The sequence below is a fragment of the Hemiscyllium ocellatum genome, chromosome 18, assembly GCF_020745735.1.
Source record: "Hemiscyllium ocellatum isolate sHemOce1 chromosome 18, sHemOce1.pat.X.cur, whole genome shotgun sequence".
NCBI lineage: Eukaryota > Metazoa > Chordata > Chondrichthyes > Orectolobiformes > Hemiscylliidae > Hemiscyllium > Hemiscyllium ocellatum.
Window position 1 is genome coordinate 40,954,832 of NC_083418.1, and position 20,681 is coordinate 40,975,512.

At 40.2% G+C, this 20,681-nt stretch overlaps 1 protein-coding gene across 2 annotated transcripts in view; it reads left to right on the forward strand.

The window, feature by feature from the left end:
- Positions 1-20,681, forward strand: part of LOC132824197 (uncharacterized) — a 250,957-nt gene that overhangs the window by 181,168 nt on the left and 49,108 nt on the right. For both annotated transcript variants that reach the window (XM_060838491.1, XM_060838492.1), the window contains exons 12-13: positions 2,048-2,113; positions 3,504-3,603. In XM_060838491.1, the coding sequence (XP_060694474.1) occupies positions 2,048-2,113; positions 3,504-3,603 (166 nt within the window). The remainder of the gene's footprint in view (positions 1-2,047; positions 2,114-3,503; positions 3,604-20,681) is intronic.

Here is a 20,681-nt window from a genome sequence, read left to right on the forward strand (position 1 = left end):
AGGAATTTGTTAAGTGTATAAAAGACCATTTTCTAATTCAGTATGTGGATGTACCTATTAGAGAAGGTGCAAACCTTGATCTACTCTTGGGAAATAAGGCTGGGCAGGTAACTGAGGTGTCAGTGGGGGAGCACTTTGGGGCCAGCGACCATAATTCTATTAGATTTAAAATAATGATGGAAAAAGATAGACCAGATCTAAAAGTTGAAGAACTAAATTGGACAAAGGCCAATTTTGACGGCATTAGGCAAGAACTTTCAAAAACTGATTGGGGTCAGATGTTCGGAGGTAAAGAGACGGCTGGAAAATGAGAAGCCTTCAGAAATGAGATAACGAGAATCCAGAAAAAGTATTTCCTGTCAGGGTGAAAGGAAAGGTTGGTAGGTTTAGGGAATGCTGGATGACTAAAGAAATTGAGGGTTTGGTTAAGAAAAAGAAGGAAGCATATGTCAGGTATAGACAGGATAGATTGAGTGAATCCTTGAAAGAGTATAAAGTAGGAGTATACTTAAGAGGAAAATCAGGAGGGCAAAAAGGGGACATGAGATAGCTTTGGCAAATAGAATTAAGGAGAATCCAACGAGTTTTTACAAATACATCAAGGACAAAAGGGTAACTAGAGAGGAAAATAGGTCCCCTTAAAAATCAGCAAGGCGACCTTTGTGTGGAGCTGCAGAAAATGGGGGAGATATTAAATGAGTATTTTATATTAGTATTTACTTTGGAAGATATAGACTTTCAACTGATTCCTGTCCTGGAGACTTGCCAAAGTCAGTCAGATGCATCTGACCTCTTTACAGGGATCATGTAAATGCAGCAAATTGGACCAAGGTCAGCCCTTCAGCTAATTACAACCAGTTCAAGAATTATGGGTAGGTCAGTCAGGGTGCTGTGGAGATACCAGTTGTGACAGTAGCCTACATTTTCTTCAATAAGACAATGGAAGGGATTGAATATAGTGGAACTGGATAGAAGAGCAGCTGATACTGAGGTGGTGAGGTGTCCCCAGTGAGTGAGTAGGAAATGCAGAGGACAGGGGGGATTAGTAATTTGGGGGATTGAGTTGAGAAAGCCCTTGAGTGGACGTGTTCCATGCAATATTGAGAGTTGAAATGCATGTGTATTGATGAGAGATATGTACAGTGATAATGTTGGAATGAATGGTGGCCCTTTGGGTGAAAGATAGCAGAGAGGTGATAGTGGCATTTATCCTTTCAGAGTGCAGAAAGACATCATCTTGCATTGCTAGGTGTTCTTCTATACTTGGTACACAACACAGACCCGTACTGCAATTTGCATCCAGTATGGCTTGGTCTGGTGATCCAACCTCCTATGGCAGTCAGCAGGAAAAATGACTGTACGTCCTTCCCACCACCTCATCTACCAAGGCCTGTCTATGAGGCAGGGATCAAGCTTTCCTTCCCTCTTCCTCTGTGAAATTAATGAAGAACCACATTGCAAAGTTGAGTTCCTAGCTTGCTGCATATATAGTTGGGTTTCAAATATGGGGCCAGCAGTGTAAACACTGGAAGGTTCCACAGTGGCGAATCCCTCTGCCTCTCCAGCTATTTGATTTTTGAGAAAGATACCTGGGAGTTCATTTGCCATAATTAATGAGGTGAAGATTGTAAGATAGTATAAGAAAAGTTGTTCTGAGTCATGGCTAACCAGGCACCAACTTCATGTGACAAAACAACTTTGCGTGGAATTTTTGCAATTTCAGTAAATATGTGTAGTTAAATATGTCAAGTCCAATAATTGTGGTAACTACTTTCATTAGAGGTTCTCGTTAAAACAGTTTACGACACATGCTACGCATTATCAGTTGGTGGCATTGTACCATTATGGGGCATTTTCCAGAGTTATATTTACATTTTAATGATTTCAAAGTTTAGTGTTAAGATTTTTCTCTTTCCCCTTAAAACAAACAAGTTGTTTAGTCAGTAAATTTAAAAATTTTAAATTGCTGTCTGACTGACCCAACAAGAAATAACATCATAAAGGATTGACTGATACTTGAAATTATATTTGTGATTTCACTGTATAGGACAAAGAGCAGATGTCTACAGGGATATACACCACAAAATGGTTCTTGCAGTGTTTCATAGAAAGGGTAAGTAATGCTTCGAAATATGGAAAGAGTACAATGAGTAAATTGAGGGAAAAGTATAATGAAAAAAGCAAACTGGAAGCCTGCAAGAGCAAATTATGAAATTTTGAACTCTACAACTGTGTGATTTACCTCAACTATGAGGAAATTTTGTGACAGTAAAACAAAGAACAGTGGATGCTGAATATCTGAAACAAATAGAAATTGTTGTAGAAACTCAGCAGCTTAGGAAAGATGATATTTATGCTGATGACTGGCGATGGAGGGGGAATTGAAATAAAGGAGTGAGTGGATAGATGGAGGTGGAACCCAGGAAGAAAAGAAGGTAGGCAGACAAAAAGATTGGTAATAGTAAATTGGGAAGGATAATGGGGTTACAAGTAGATTAAAATGGGTCAGATATGCTAAAAGCAACCCAAGTACTGAAAAGACCTGGGGTAAGTGGGGTGGATAATAGACATGGAAGGAGGATTTGTCCTCTAAAATTGTTAAACTCTATGTTGAGTCCTGAGGCTGTATGGTCCCAAGTGGAAGATGTAGTATTGTTCCTCCAACTTAGGCTGAGCCTCACTGGAGCACTGCAACATGCCTAAGATAGAATGTTGGCATGGGAATAAGGAGATGTTTTGAAGTGACAGGCAACTTAAAGCTCAAGGTCATTTTTATGGACAGAATGTAGGTGTTCCACAAAGTGATCACCCAGTCCATGTTTCATCTCCCCATTTTAAAGAAGACTGCTTTTTAAGCAGTGAATATAGTAGGCGAGAGTGAATGAAGTATAGGTAAATCGCTGCTTCACCTGAAAGGTGTGTCTGGTAGCTTGGATGGTGAGGAGAGAGGAAGGAAATGGGCAAGCATAAATTTTGTGAATTTAGAGAAGAAAGGTGATTAATTGGTTGGCAGTTCTCTAAAGCCTCTTCCACCAGATGGGGGTGGAAGTCTTATCTGAGTGAATTAGTGAGCATAAAATGGCTGTGAATTATGGTCTCCTGAACACCATTTTAGCCTGGGGTAGTGGAATACAAAGATGCATAATATCCAGGCCAGTGTATCCAACAAAGTTCAACAATGGAAAATGTCAGAGAAGCTCATGAGATTTATTATTCCATATATGAATAAATCATGAAATATCAAAAACCAATTCAAGTATTACGATTGAGCATTAAGTTTAGGTGTGACAGTGTAACAAGCTGCACAGAATTTATGTTCACTTCTTACCAAAGCACACCTGTTTTATAAATAATGTGTATCTCGCTCTTCCTAGTCATTGTGATAGAAATGTTCAAACGAATAGCATGCCAGAAGTTTCTGATTGATATTTTATGCATTCTGTGTTTTTAAAAGAGACAGATGTATTACTGTTAATATTGATTGTTTAAAAATTGTTAAACAGACACCATTTACGCTCACACTGCGGTTATGGGACATCTACATTCTGGAGGGGGAAAGAGTTCTTGCTGCTATGGCATATACCATCATGAAACTGCACAAAAGTAAGTTGGTCTGTGCTACTTATTGAATTTTCATGAAATCATTAATTTGAATATGTAAAAGAGCTGAAATTGCCAGAAATTATGAGCACCATTTAACTGCAGGCCGATCCTGGTCTACAATGTATTTTTCAATCATGTTCTTTCAGGAAATAAAAGGATAATTCCACTACCCTGAAATGACAAGACTTGGGTTTTGTAATCAAATGTAGAGGTTGTACACGTGCAAGTAAATGTCAGCTATTTAATCTATGTAAAAGAATATTAAACACTTCTGTGCATCTGTTCACAACCATCAGAAGGAGCAATGTAGAGTGATACAGTGCTGCACAAATGGAATTTTAAAGATCTGGTAAGAGATCTGTATTGCCAGGTCTTCGGAACACCCACTAGTTTTCATGCCATTCAGGTAATTGAACGGTTGGCAGGATTTCCACATGATCAAGAGTCATTTGAAGATGGTCAGCTCTTTTGTATAGCACACCCTCAGGAGGAAAGACACCCAGTCAAAGTTCAGATTTTTGTTGGATCCCTGCATGTAAGTTTCATAGTGGAGGAGTGCTGGCAGGGTGGCTTGATGTGACGTCCACGCGCCATCTTAATGTTCGTACAATAATGTGCCTTTGAACAACTGACACTCCCACCACCTGCTTCCAGGATACCTCAAACAATCTGCTCAAATTTACTTGGCCTGCTTTCCATGTGACATTAAAACCTCCCTGCCCAGGTTTAATACCGGGAAACAGATGGAAGCCCTTCATTGGGTATTTGTTTCCCATGTAAGGATCTCAGTTGATGTTAAAGTGTGGCACTGGAAAAGCACAGCAGATCAGGCAGCATCCAAAGAACAGGAGAATGAACATTTCAAGCATAAGCCCTTCATCTCAGTTGGTGGCAAGCCAGGGAAGCCATCCATAGTGTTTTCAACATGAGCTTATTTGAGAGGCATGGTTAGGTGGTTGGTTTTGACCAGCTCTGACGTGATGGCTGAAGTGCCTTTTCCATGCTATAGATCTTTATGGAGGCAGAAATCCTTTCCCAACTAAATTCTCTGCCAGCTCCAAACCTTCTAGATGGCAGAGGGAAGCTGCCCCATATTTTATTCTGCAAGGGAAGAAATCTGTTATGTTCAACATTTCCAAAAACAAACATTAGGTCGTAATAAAGGATGACTTCTTCTCAAAAGCAAAGGAAGAAGCTCAGTTTGCAAGTAGCACTGGAAGAAACAAATCTACATTTAAATTGGGGCAAGTATATTTTTAAAAAGGTGTACGTCAAGTAAAATTTTTCATTCAAACAATATTTGAAATTATCTACTTAACAAGGTATTAGAGATAAAATCTATTGGGAAATGAAAAGTACGACAGGAGCAATGTGGTATGCCCAGAGCAGAGAATCGGCCAGGAGCAGGGACTCCTGGTTATCAGTAAGATGGCAGTCGCAGAGCCTGGGACTCCAGGTTATGGGGTGAGTGTGGGTTCAGCATGGGACTCAGCAAGGTGGGCCAGCAGCAAAGGAATGGCACTTAGAGTGGTGACTCCTACTTTGATGCATCCAGCACAGGTGGTGGCAAGGCAGGGGAGAAGAGGTGATGGCAGAGGTGTCACTGGTGAGCCGACTGAGGGCTCATGGTGAAGGCCTCAAATGAAGATAGATTCTCTTTCATTTGTATCTGTTTATTGTTTTTTCTTAAAGTAGTTTTAAACCAATTTCTTAACCAAAATGGTGCCAGATTGTGGCAACCATTGAAGTTTTTTTACTGTATTTTACTATCTTATTCATTGTAAAATGCAAGTGACAATAAATCATTCAAATTTTAAAAAATGAATAACCAAAATTAATTGATGATTACTTCACTCTCTCCAGTTAATGTAAAGAAGGGAACTAGAATAACAGGCAGAAAATTTAGCAATTAGGTTGGCAGATAAACAGTGAAAATATTCAAAATGTAGGATTGAGGTTTAAGTTTAAATGAGTGCAAAAATCAAGAAGCATCATTAGTCCTGACAGCACAGAAGGCATCTTAAACCCAGTGCCACTACCTTGATAGAGTTCTGTGGATAAAGAGAACAATTATGCAGAACTGATATGTAATCTTTAGTCTTAGAATGCTTGTATGGATTTGTTAAAACAATGTTTTGTTTTTAAAAAGTGGCAATAAAATTTTAAAGGGCTAATTTATCCAATGAAGAGACATCACAAGGTGTTTCACAGGAACCAAAGGTTTGGTCAAAGACATAGATATTAAGGAATGTCTTAAAGCAGAAAAATGAGTTGGAGAGGTGTTACCTCTAACATTGTAAACTTAAGTTTCCTTGACATTTACAAGTATCTAACTTGGACAAAGATGTTATGCACTAATACAATTTGAGCCCTTAAAATCATCATAAAATATAGCTGTCTAAAGTAGAGTTTTGTTTTAAGATTGAAACATGCCCACTGTTTCCCACATAAGTTGTTCATCAGAATTTCCGTTGAGATGTTTAATACGTTGATCTTGCAGGAAATTCATTTTTATGATGTTCCTGCTGCTTCAAATAAATTTTTTCCATGTTGCATTTAGGGGTTGCTACCATAGCTTGTTTAAGCTTTGGAGTTTCTTATCCTTGAAATCCTTCTATATACCTGTAAAACTTTAATATTGTAAGGGGAAAAGGGTGTTAATGTAGTGCTAACATCATAATGAGACATATTGCAGCCATTCTTATTCTGTTCACAAACCTCCTCTATAATGTGTTAGAGGCTGATTTCACAAACAAAGGACAGTGCTTGTTATGTCCTACCTTTTTCCTATTTCCTGTTCAATGTCAGCTTTTTGACCAATTAACTTTTATTTAATCAGACCTTTGAACTTTCTTGGAGTCTGTTTGCGTAAGCATTTTGACTCTGGGCGTGAGCCCATCATTCTGTTTCCACTGTTGTTCTTTTTTAACTTCTTTTCTCCATACACCTTGCTGGACCCCCTTAACAATTGTTGTGTCTTTTTTTTTATTTTTCCCTCTCAAGTTCTCTGCCATCTGAATTCTCTATTCTTCTCTTTCGTATTCCTTGTTCCTTCTGCTTTCTTGCCCTACCTCAAACTTGAGTCTATCTTCCATAAACCCTTCTCTCTGTGCCTCTCTTGTATTTACAAAAGACCTCATTAAGGTTTTCAAATCTATCTTGCTACAAGCAGCAAACACAATTGTCCCATCCTCTTGCCTCACTTGTTATCCCCAATGGAGAACAATCTTGCCAATCTCCAACTCACACTTCCCAGTTGATTCTGTGAACTCTGCTGGTAGATCAGCTGTCAATAACTCTTCTCATCTCTCCCAACATAATGTTGGCTCCCTTGTGAACAAGGTTCCTTCCATCAGGTTGTTAGTGGATAGGGTTGTTAAGAAAGCATATAGTGTTTTGGTTTTCATTAACAGGGGGATTGAGTTCAAGAGCCACAAGGTTTTGCTGCAGCTCTACAAATCCCTGGTGAGACCACACTTGGAATAGTCTGTCCATTTCTGGTCGGGGAGACAGTGAGGACTGCAAATGCTGGAGATCAGAGCTGAAAATGTGTTGCTGGAAAAGCGCAGCAGGTCAGGCAGCATCCAAAGATGCTTTGGAGAGGGTGCAAAGAAGGTTTACCAGGATGCTGTCTGGACTGGAGGGCTTGCCTTAAGAAAGGTTAAACAAGCTCGGACTTTTCTCTCTGGAGAGAAGGAGGAGGGGAGGAGACCTGGTCGAAGTGTACAAAATAATGAGAGGAATAGATAGAGTCAATAACCAGAGACTTTTCCCCAGGGCATGATTGACTGGTACGAGAAGTCATAGTTGAAGATATTAGGAGGAAGGTATAAAAGAGAGGTCAGAGGTAAGTTCTTTACGCAGAGAGTTGTGAATGCATGGAATGCGTTGCCAGCTCTGCTGGTGGAAGCAGAGTCATTGGGGACATTTAAGCGACTGCTGCATATGCACATGGATAGCAGTGAGTTGAGACGTGTGTAGGTTAAGTTACTATATTTTACAATAGGATTAAATCTCGACATAACATCATGGGCCAAAGGACCTGTTCTGTACTGTACTTTTCTATGTTATAGCTGTCCTAGGCACTATAAAAATGTTCTCAATAAGCTATTATCAATCCTTTCTTTTCTCAGCCTCTGCAACTCCTCATCCTTGATTATTTCAAGCTATATTGCATATCATCATGCTTTCTCCTGAGTTATCTGCCCTTCATCAGTCTCTTCCTCTTACGTAAAATTGCTCAACCCATTTTCATGGCCACCCCATTGACTTTGCCATCCCATCTGGTCTTACTAGTCTTGTAATATGAATTATAGATGAGGCCATATCTAATCATTTCTGTCTACTCTACACCCTCAACTCCTTACCCTCATGACCCAAATTTCTGTGTCTGCCCTTGGAAAAAACCTTACTCGTTTTGAACTGCAATTTCAAAATCCCAAATATCTAGCCCCCATTTGCCAGAATATTTCTGCAGCTATAGATTTGCTCAATTGTACCCTCACTTGCATTTTTGATGCCCAAGTCCCAATTAAAACCATTGCTTTTTCACCCTAGCCATCCACCTGGTTCTATAAGACCATAAGAATTATAAGACTAACCTCATTTTCACTCTCTTAAGTACAAGAAACATAGTCTTAAAAGGATATGGTGGACAAATGATCTGGTATCCACTGCCAGGTTTCGCTGAAAGTAAAGTACTATCAGATCCTGCATTCATCTACTCAAGCAGCTCATTATTCCAGAATTATTCCAGAGAATGCAAAGATAACTCCAATTGCTTTTCTCCATCACACACCAGCTTCTTAAAGCCATCCAACACTCTGCTGACCATGTTCTAAGCCGTATTATGTCATATTCTATTACCCCTGTGCTTGTTGACGACATTGACATCTGTTCAAGTAACATTTTGATTTTAGAAGTCTTTTTTTGCCTTGTTGTTCCCTATCTCTGCAATCTTCTCCATTCTTACAACCTGTTAAGAAGCTTGTATTTGTCTAATTCTGGTTTCTAGAGCATTCCCAATTGTAATCACTTCACCATTAGTGGCCATGTCTTCTGTTGCCAAGGTCCTAAACTCTGAATTCCTTCCCCACACATTTCAGACTTTCTTTGTTGTCTCCCTTATGCTGCTCCTTCAAACCCACCTCTTTGATTAAACTTTTGATTCTTTGCCCTATTATCTCCTTGTGAGATTCAGTGTCATTATTTACAATAATGTTCCTCTGTCACAACTTGAGGTTCTTATTTCATTAAAGGCACTATATGAATATGAAATGTTATTGGTTCAGTTTGGATACACATTTACATCTTCAGAAGATAGAACAAAGGTACACGCATTTTCCATAAGGTTTCTTGCTCCTGTAATAATGGTTGTTTTGGATATCCCTAATAGTTATTGAAAAGCTTTTTAATTTAGATTCATGTTTTTCACTTGATTGTTAAGAACAGTATTAGTAAAGCCACAGTAGCTATGTGAGATCATAAGTATGCTGCAGATACTTTGAATCCTTGCATACAAATTCAACATTATCTGTGTTAAGAATGCAGTTTTAAAAAATAGTGGATTATAATTGCATTCATCGCAGAAATTTAGAGTAGATTGAATTTTCTTTTCCAAAAATTAAGAAAAACTCCATTTATAATTCATTGAATCCCAGTGTGACTCAAATGCACAGTGACACAAAAAGAGCTGTACAGAGTACACATAATTTCAGGATGAGTTTTTTATGATTTGAGTAAAGGAGAAATGCCTTTACTCAGAGGGTTGAGAGTATTTGGAATTTTCTGCCATCGATGTTTATAGCTGCTCAGTCTTTGAGTATGTGTAAGGCTGAGATCAGTCAACTTACTGACTCTAAAGGAACCAAGACAAATGAGAATATAGAGCTGGAATGTGGAGCTGAGGCCAAAGATTAGCCATGCTCTTCATAGTGAAACAGACTCATGGACCTAAATGGCGTACTTTTGCTCCTTTTCTTGTATTCTTATACTCAAAATTCTAATAATAGAAGGAAATGCTCTTAAGAAAACTCAGGAGAAAACAACAAATGAAATCATACTTATATTTATATCCTGAATCTACTCCTGTACTTATTGGAATCACATAATCAGTGTGGCATCTACAGTATTTACAGGAGTAGTTATATTAAATAAAATTCTGCATTTTATCAATGGATAGAGCAAAATCTAAATTGCTGTCAAAATGCATCCATTATATTTCTTTAGGCCCTACATTTCATTACGTTTGAAATGCTGTCATTTCATTATATGTGTACTATTAACCAAATCAAACAAATTAGCCAAATGTATGGCAAGAATGCAGTTGTCCTGTTTCAGATTTTCTTTTGAGAAAGATTTATTGCAATTACATATCTCCTTTTGTGATCTCAGATTATTCCAAAGAACTTTATGACTAATTAAATACTTTTGATGTGTCATCACAGTTATACTGTGGAAAACAAATTAACTTTGTCTTTAGTAATGTTGAGTGAGAAATAAATATTCTCCAGGATATGAGAGTCAACTTCCTTGCTCATCTTTGAAATAGGTAGAAACAATGAAATAGTACAGTGGGTTATTTTACATCTACCTGAGACAGCAAGTAGATGTCTAACCCAAAAGATGGTATTTCTGAATGTTCAACACTTCAGTGCTGCAGTAGAGTGTCAACTTAATGTTTGTGCTCAGGTCATTGGAGTACACCATTTGCTTCTAAGCGAGTTGACTCTGTGTTTGAGTGCTACACACTGAACCATAACAGTCACATGACTTCCCCTTTCAATGAGCTAATTATAGCAATGTTTCTAGTGTGATTAGCACCTGTTGTATTTGTGTTTCTCCTATCAATAAGAGTTTAGCACAGTTGTCCCACCACAAATGTTGCAGGCAAATAGCTAAATATCTATGTACAGCTCCTCCTGCTTTCTACGCATGACCTGTCCAATGACATTTTAACTCAACAAAAACAATATTCAAGAGAGATGCCCTCGTAGGTGAGTGGAATCCACCTATCAATGAAAGGTCCACACAATGAAAGGATCATTGAAGTTTTAACATGAGTAATGGGGAGGCCTGATTAACAGAATGACCAAAATAGGCCATTTTTATTTCTTTTGTGTGTTGAAAGTGGGGCATCCTTCTATGGGGAATATTGTATCAATCCTTTAAAATAATTCTGAAGTTTCCTTCCCTTGGCCTTTGTTATCCTTCTCAGTATCTGGGAGGAAACCATACCAAACATCCTTTATTGAGGCATTAGATTAATGCTGAGGACCATTTCCTGTGTCTGCAGTGATGTCTGACACCTATTTAAATTTCCACTGACACTGCTGACCTTGAGGCATTGCCTGCCATCTACAGGCAGAAGGCTGTGAAAAATAACAGACTGTGAGACTAAATATCCCAGAATGAGTGTGATTCCTGTCTGCCCTGCACCTAGCCCAGCCACCCTGAACATGCCTACATAAAATTAGTATTGTTTTCTTTCAAATGCTTTTTAAATATGCAAATACAAACTGGACTGATTGAAAATCATTCAATACCATCAACTTCCAATATAATTGAACATTAGGACAGCAAAGGTGCTTTTTGTTATATGTCTCCACCTGTGTCTAATCTTACTCTGTAATGTTCCTTTAGTTATTCCAATGCAAAACAGTTCCTACGAAAGCCAATAAAGTTTGATGCATTTCCTCCAGCTATGGCACAGCTATCTATCTCCCTGGAATTCAGGTCCTTTGCAAACATAAGTTAAAGTAGATTTGCAAAAAAAAAGAAAAAGGCGTTGCTTTGTGGAGGCTTGATGAAAATTTGGACAGGGAAGAAGCTAAAATCAGATTTACATTATGTATTTCAATATTTCCTTAAAGAGTTTCATAACGCCTGTGTGGAAATAAAACAAAATGATGGAAATACTCAAAAGATCAATCAATATCTATGAAGAGGAAGCAGAGTTAATGGTGGAATGTAATGGTGCTCACGTGGAAATGGCCACAGAATGTACTTAATGGTGAATAAAGCAAAATATTGGGGGGGGGGGGGGGGGAGGAGAATGAAAGTTGGGAAGTAAATTGACAGATTAAAACCGAATGATGTTTCCCAACAGTACATGGCAGGAATGAATTTTCAGAGCATTCATGCATATTCATTAAAATACAGGGTTGTCAGATTAAATTGTACTTTCTGGTTAAGACTGTAGCAAACAAGAAACATTCCTTCAGATTCACGACTTGTCAAGGTAACTTGCAGGAGGCAGTGTAGTCTTCTGGTGGATTTGGAGTGAGGGGGAGCTGTTTTTCTTTTATCAGAATCTTTTCTGGATCGGGGAGAGGAGGCTGAATTACTGCATTGAGCTTGGGTGTCAACTATCCAGGCATATCAGGCATGGCTGTCCATTGGAAGAAAGGTAAAATAATAGTGGTGCTAAAACAGGACATGGGAAGCAGAGAGAATAAGCTGAACAACATAGTGAAAATTAATCCCGGCGGAAGGTAGATTAAGCATGATAGAAGGGAGATCAAGTGTAGATTTAATACAGATCAATGGGGCACTTGGGAGATTTGAAGATAACCAAGAGTGATTCAAGGGTGATGAGGGAGGCCCAAGGATGACAATTGGCAAGTCAAAGGTCCCAAGGTATAGGTGTAAGATACTGGAGGCTAGCTTGATGTGATGGGGAGCAGCTCTAATTTAAAGGACAGTTGATCACAGATGATAGTAGATGCATGACAGCCACAGAAGGGAAATGTAAGGATGATTGGTGCTGGTCAAAGTTGACTGAGGGAGGGTTCGCGAAATTGGCTTGCAGCTCCAGTCTGAGTGGGAGCATCCAATGGTATGAACACCTTAACTGTGAAAAATGACCAGAGACCAGTTTCAGGAAGGAGTTGACCACGGTTGAGAGGATGGAGATTAGGGTGTGTCAGCTTTGAGCAGCATTCAGCTCCCCATTAGTCCACAGTTGTCAAGTCACAGCGGAGAGTAAAGCAGACTGTGCTGACCTCTGCTGGCCTCTGTTTGTACTTCACAAAATGGAGATGGGCAAGATGGATGTGCGTACGCAGTACTTTTTGATGTCATGGCAGAGAGATGGAACTAGCTGAAAATGTGTTGCTGGTTAAAGCACAGCAGGTTAGGCAGCATCCAAGGAACAGGAAATTCGACGTTTCGGGCCCGAAACGTCGAATTTCCTGTTCCTTGGATGCTGCCTAACCTGCTGTGATTTAACCAGCAACACATTTTCAGCTCTGATCTCCAGCATCTGCAGACCTCACTTTTTACAGAGAGATGGAACTAGCAGAGTATGGTGTGGCTCAGTGTGTTAGGAAATGGTACTTCACAGTGCCATAGACCCCAGGTATGATGCTAGCCTTGGACAAATGTCTGTGTGGAGATTGCACATCCTCCTGTGTCTGCGTGGGTTTCCTCCAGGTGCTCTGCTTTCCTCCCACAGTCCAAAAATGTGCAGATTAGGTGGATTAGCCATGGGAAATGCAGGGCTATATTGATAAGGTAGAGGCGTGGGTCTGGGTGGGATGCTGTTCGAAGGGTTGGTGTGGACTTGATGGGCCAAATAGCCTGCAGTCCAAATGTAGGGATTCTGGGATTTTATTATTCTTATGGCCAGAAAGACAAATAGGCATGGTGTCAAAGGTGTTAGCTACCATGGGTAGTGCAATGCTAAACAATGGCATATAACTTAATGTACCACAGGTCATGTAATTATTTGTAAATGTCAGAGACAATGTCAAAGCTGCCTAAGGATGTCGCTACAGTCAGACACTGACCAATACAAGGTGCTGAAGCTAGATTTACTACTCATTCGAATGGAATGCTATGCCAAAAGTCTCAAGTGGCTTCACAGATGATGCGTGGTATCTTCTAGTCATCCACACAAGTCAATAATAGAATTCATAAATTCCCAAAGTGAATAATTTTTGCATTTGATATTAATCAAGAATCTAGAGAAACATTCACCAGTTCTTCTCTGACTGAAATTTAAGGGACAAACCGGTCTTGGGTTCCTTCAGGCAGAGAGATGGGAACAAGTATGGACTTCTTTATGTTGAACTGATATGGGAGATGGAAGATGTTCAAACTCTTCTATCTTTGAAGTATAACTCAGCGTGGAAATGTGTTGTAGTCTCATTAAATTGTATCAAAATTCCTGTGGCAGAAGATGCACTATAGAATTGTAGATTCCCTACAGTGTGGAAACAAGCCATTCAGCCCATAGCAACCCCCCAAAGAACATCTCATCTAGACCCATCCAACCCTGAGACCCTACATTTCCCATGGCTAGCTAATTAACCTGCTCATCTTTGGACTGTGGGAGTAAACTAGAGCACCCAGAGGAAAACCACACAGACACAGATAGAATATGCAACTCCACGCAGACACTCGTCCGAGAGTGGAATCAAACCAGGGTCCCTTGCACAGTGAGGCATTAATATTAACCACTGAGCCACCATGCTACTCCAAATACAAGAAAGCTAAATTACATCTGACGTAGAGTATTATTAATGCCATTTTGCATGGGCTTTGTTTAAACTGTGAGAAACTATGTCTATCATTTTTTTATCACGTATCCTGTATTAAGTATGTGTGTTTACTGATTGTAACCATATCCTGTTTAAGCACAGCAGTTCACATTCTGAGGTTTGACCAGATCAATGCATACTTAATTGTGAAGCTTAGTGCTAATATACAAATTCACATTTGTTTGTAATTCTTTGTATAATATGTGTTTATAGAAAAGGAAAACTTGTTTGAGATGGCTGTATATTAAAGTCAGAATAAGGATGTAAATCTAAAGACTCAAAATTAAAATATGTATTTTTATGGAGCTAAAATGTTATGGGTGTATAGCAGGAATGGAAGCAGTTAACTATGGTTATCACATATAGTATGCAATGTTTTAGAAAATTAAAGATGTTTCTACAGCAATCTGGGCAACATTGTACAATTCTAACGGCAGAGTTTTATGTGGGAATGGTAGCTGAAAGTGTGATAGGTAGATGGAGGTGGGGGTAATGGTGATAGTTCGGAGAGGAAGTCAAGTGGATAGGTGGAAAGGAAGATGGACAGATAGGGCAGGTCATGAGGGCAGTGCCGAGTTGGAAAATTGGATCTTGGATAAGGTGGAGGCAGGGGAAATGAGGAAACTAGTGAAATCTGCATTGATGCCATGTGGTTGGAAGGTCCCGAGGCGGAAGATGAGTCCATTGTCACTCCCTAACCATCTGACCTGTCCCACTTATCCTGTTTCCCCCCCTCCTCTCTGTCCTATCACCATTACCCCCACCTCCATCTACCTATCACACTTTTAGCAACCTTTCGCCCTAGCCACCCCCCCCCCCCCCCCCCCCCCCCCCCCCTCCCGTGGCAACTAGAACTGTACACTATAATAAAGCTGTGGCCCAACCAATGTCCTAGACAGCTACATCCTCCCAGTTCTTGCTTTTGTTAGTTGAAAATATAATACAAGTATTTCATGTGCCACTTTCTCCCTGTTTGAGTGTCCAAATCCAAAATGTCTTTGCCCACCTTTGTTAGAATGGGGTCAGATTTTGCACCACCCAACTGCTCCTTGTCCTCTTGTGTGTTGTGAGCCTAATCTCATGGAAGAACAATGGGTCAATGTCAAGTCACATTTGTTGAGTGGGACCATTCCCACTTCTGCTTTTCCATTCCATGTTACATTGAATATTCTGTATATTTAGCGTTTCTAACCTCCACCCACCAGCCTCCTCAAAACCTTGCAGGTTGAAAGGGACCCTTGAATTGTCATTGATATTGCAACTCATGCACTGCCTTAGCTAAATCTTTTTTCACACAACACATACATACCCTCCCATAGGTGTGCATCAGATTTGACATTGAGGATGCTCACTTACCCTTGCAGCATGGAGGAGGCTGATCAGATTTCACAACAGTTTAGCCAGGGTCCAATGGACAAGCCCACAGCTGCTAACATCCTCTGCCATATCCTTGCAGCTGCCTAAAAGACCGAAAGAAATAGGAAAAAGAGTAGGTTATTCAGTACTGTGACATCTAATAGAATCACAGTTGATCTGACATTACTCCTATCTACTTTCCGATATTTTCTGCATAACTGTGGGCGGCACGGTGGCACAGTGGTTAGCACTGCTGCCTCACAGCGCCTGTAGACCCGGGTTCAATTCCCGACTCAGGCGACTGACTGTGTGGAGTTTGCACGTTCTCCCCGTGTCTGCGTGGGTTTCCTCCGGGTGCTCCGGTTTCCTCCCACAGTCACAAAGATGTGCGGGTCAGGTGAATTGGCCAAGCTAAATTGCCCATAGTGTTAGGTAAGGGGTAAATGTAGGGGTATGGGTGGGTTGCGCTTCGGCGGGTCGGTGTGGACTTGTTGGGCCGAAGGGCCTGTTTCCACACTGTAAGTCTAATCTAATCTAATCTACTCTTGATTCACCTACTGAAGAATCTATCTAGCTCAGCCTTAAATATACACAAGACGTTTGCTCTCATAGCTGTCTGTGGCAAGGAGTTCCAAAAACTTACAGCCTCATGAGAGAAGACATTCCTTCTCGTCTTGGTCTTAAATAACTGCTCTTTCATTGGCACTATGCCCTCAAACCCTAAACTCTCTAGGAAATACCTTCTCAGTATTTACCCTTTCCAGACCCTTAAAAAGCTGAAAATGTGTTGCTGGAAAAGCGCAGCAGGTCAGGCAGCATCCAAGGAACAGGAGATTCAATGTTTCGGGCATAAGCCCTTCTTCAGGAGGGCTCCTCTTGAAGAAGGGCTTATGCCCAAAACGTCGAATTTCCTGTTCCTTGGATGCTGCCTGACCTGCTGCGCTTTTCCAGCAACACATTTTCAACTCTGATCTCCAGCATCTGCAGACCTCACTTTCTCCTCTTCAGACCCTTAAAAATCCTATTTGCTTCAATGAGATCACCTCTGATTTTTCTAAACTTTCAATAAGTATGGTCCAAACCTGTTCAACCTTAGCTACACAAAAGGGATCATCCTAGTAATGCCTGTCTTCAATGAAATGATCCCTCAAATCATGGGACCAAACCTACTCACAGTACTCCAGATGCAGTCTTCCCTGGTGCAGTTGAGTATAACTTCCTTATTCTTATAGTCCAACCCCCATGAAATAAGGACCAACATTCCATCAACCTTTCTGATTACCTTCTGCACCTGTGTGCAAACTTTGTGTTTCATGCACATGTACCACCAAGTCCCTTTCTGTTGCAGCTATCTGTAATTTTCTTCATTTAAATTGTATTCTGTTCTTTTGTTCTCCCTCCCAAACTGAACAACTTCACATTTTCCTACATTATATCCCATTTACCAAATTCTTTGCCCACTTCCTTAACCTATCAATATCTATCTATAAACTGCTTGATATCCCTCTTACAAACTGTCTTTCCACCTATTTTTGTGTCATCTGCAAATTTAGTTACAGTACATTTGCTTTCTTCCTCCAAGTCATTAATATATATTGTAAATAGTTGCGGTCTCACCACTGATCCCTGCAGGTCTCAAGTGGTCACAGATCACTAACCTGAAAAAAAGCCCCTTTTCCCACTTGTTTCCTGCCCATTAGTCAATTCTCCATCAGTGCCAATATACTAACTCCAACATCATGGAGGTTTCTAACTTAATTATTAGGTTATTATAAATTTATGACATAATCTTTTCTGAGGTGCCTGATGGCAGTCCAAATACAACCCATCTGCTGGTTCCCCTCAACCCACTTTGGTTGTGACTTTCAAAAAAATTTTAATTCATCAGACACTATTTCCCATTCATGAAGTCATTCTGATTCTACTTTTAGATTTTGATTTTCCAGATGCACTGCTTCCTTGATTGATTCCAATCATTTTCTGACAACAGATGTTAGGCTAATACACCTATAGTTACCTGCTTTTCCTTCCCTTTTTGAAAAGGGGTATCACATTGACAGTTTTCCTGTCTTCTGGCAGTTCTCCCCAGAACCCAAGGATTTTTGGAAAATGACAACTAATGCAGCCACCATCTCTGTAGCTACTCCTTTTAGGATTCTACGATGCAAACCATCAGAGTCAGGGGATTTATTTGCCCTTAGCCCCATTAGTTTGTCTGAGACTACCTCTTTAGTAATGGAGATAGCACTTAATTCCTCTCCCAAATTCTTCAGTATCACTAGAATTTTCAATGTATCTTCCTCCGTAATTACATACAAAATATCTGTTTAACATTTCTGTCTTTCTCCATAAATCTCCCCAGATTAATTTTCTAAAGAGCCTATGTTCACTTTGACACACCTCTTCCTTTTCATATATTCATAAAAGCTGTCATTGTCAGTTTTTACATTCCTAGCTGATCTGCCCTCAGATTTTTTTTTTGTTCTGTCTTTTTTATTTCTTTAGTGTCGAGAATGTGCTGCTGGAAAAGCACAGTAGGTCAGGCAGCATCTGAGGAGCAGGAGAATCGACGTTTCAGGCATAAGCCTTTCATCAGGAATGAAGCTTGTGGGCCGGGTGGGGTACTGAGAGATAATTGGGAGGGGATTCTGGCTGATTGGAAGGTAGCTGAGAATGCAATAGGTCGATGAAGGTGAGGGAGAAGGTGATAGGTTGGAGGGGAGGGTGGTGCATATAGATGGGAAAAACAATGGACAGGTCAAGAGGGTGATGCTGAGTTGGAGGCTTGGAACTGGGATAAGTTTGGGGGGGGGTGGGTGGTGAAGAGAGGGGAAATGAGGAAACTGGTGAAATCCACATTAACCCCGTGTGGTTGCAGGGTCCCAAGGCAGAAGATGAGGCATTCTTCCTCCAGCATTGAATGGTTAGGTATTGGCCAGGGAAGAGGTCCAGGACCTGCATGTCTTTGGTGGAATGGGAGAGGGAGTTGAAGTGTTCAGCTATGGGATGCTGGGGTTGGTTGGTGTGGATGTCCCAGATATATTCTCCGAAATGATCTGCAAGTTGGCATCCTGACTCCCCGATGTGGAGGAGACCACATCGGGTGCAACGGATACAGTAGATCACCTTTGTGGAGGTACAGGTAAATTTCTATCAGATGTGAAAGGATCCTTTGAGGCCTTGGATGGAGATGAGGGGGAGATGTGGGCACAGAGTCCTCATTTTCCCCTCCTTTATTTTTTCTTCAGACCTCCTTTGTTGGATTCTGAATTTATCCCTGTCTTTAGGGCTGTCATTAGCTTTTGCCTCCTTATATGCTTTTTCTTTCAACTTAATACTCTCCTTAACTTCCTTGCTTAGCCATAGTTGTTTTATCCCTCTCTTAGAGCATTTCCTCCTTACTGAAAGTCATGAATTACGTCCTTAAACGTCTGCTACTGCTTGCTTACTATTATTCCTGCTTATCTATTAACCCACCTCACTTTAGCAAATTCTGTCTGCACTTCATTGTAATTCCTCTATTTAAATTAAGCAGAGTTGTTTCCAATCTAAACTTCTCACTCTCAAACTGAATACTAAACTGTATCACATTACGAGCACTTTTACTCTATGGATCTTTTACTCTATGGTTCCTTGGTGCATTATGGTTCAAAAGTTTTATTCCTTGTTTATTTTTTGGTAGCAATCAGCATCACCACTAACCTGCAATCCTACCTTCTTTTTTACCTTTGAATTTTTTTCCATGCAACTAAACACACACACAAACACTTTAAGCCCTATTTACAACCCTAGTTATGCAATTCCCCAGGACTCTGATCCCAACATGATTCAGGTGGTGCCCATCTCATCTTTCCCCAGGACTGGTGCCAGTGTCCCATGAATTCAAACCCATTTCCCCAACCAGTCTTTGAACCACACATTTACTGCTTTAATCTTTTTGACTTTGGGCTAAATAGCTCATGAATCAGGTCGTTGTCCAGAGATTATTACCTTTTTAGTGCTGCTTTTTAATTCACACCCTAGCTCATATTCCCTCAGCAAAAGCTCTTTCTTGTTCCTGTTTCCCCTCTCACTTCAGGTTCTTCTGTAGCCCAGAGGAGATATCATGAAACTTGAGCATCGGGCAGCTTTTGGGACTCTTGATCCAGTCCATAGAGAACAGAGTCTGTTCCCCTGACTACACTATCACCGATTACAACTGCATTTCTGTTTTTTGCCCACTGTTGAATTGCTTCCCTGTGCTATGGTTAGTTTCTCATTTTCCCAATGGCCTCCACTCACGTCCACACAGGGAGTAAGAATTTCAAACCTGTTGGACAATCTCAAGGACTGAGACTCCTACATTCCCCCCGCCCCATTTCACTCGTCATCACACCCTCCTGTCCCTGACCACTGACCAATTTTGGGTAGTTAATCTAAGGGGTGTGACTACTTTCTGAAACACAATGTCTAGGCAACTCATCCCTTCCCTGATGTGCAGCAGTGTTCAAAACCAGATCATCAACTGTCAGCCAGAATGCCTGAGAAACCAATACAGTACTTGCTAGAGATGTGGTCACAATGAAGCTCATCAATGCCCACATCATGCACGTATAGCACCACCTGGTCCTGCATCTCTATTTTATTTACTTAGCTGTTAATTTTTTTTAAATTCTCTACTGATCTTTTAGTTTTTAAATCTAAAATATTGCTATTTTTTAATCAGAAAACAGTTTATGTTAGATAGTCAAATTAGCAGCTCTTACCAACCTATGCACCTATAGTTTTCCTGTAATATCACTCTTTGTTCTGTGCTGGGCCCTGAATCCTGGTCTTCAATTTAGCCTGTTAAAATACCTTATAAATTAAGAGACAAAAAGGCAAAAAGCACCTCTTTCCCTCTGCACAGAATTCCACACTGTTCCAAATAGACTCGTGTGGCTGTGCCTCATTGTGGACATGAACTCTCATTCCTGGTCAAGCAAAGCTAACTGATTGTGTGCTTTCAACAAACCTTTTAAATTGAATTGAAGTAATCTGAGATGGCTCAGGCTATTCAAGCTTCAAAATAATCAACACCTTTTGAGGCCCTATTCAGTCTTCAGATGATTGACTGATAACTCATTCAGATCAGTTATCTACTTTACTAACTTTTTACTGAATTTCAAACTTTTAAATAAAAAAGAAAAGAATCATTTACCA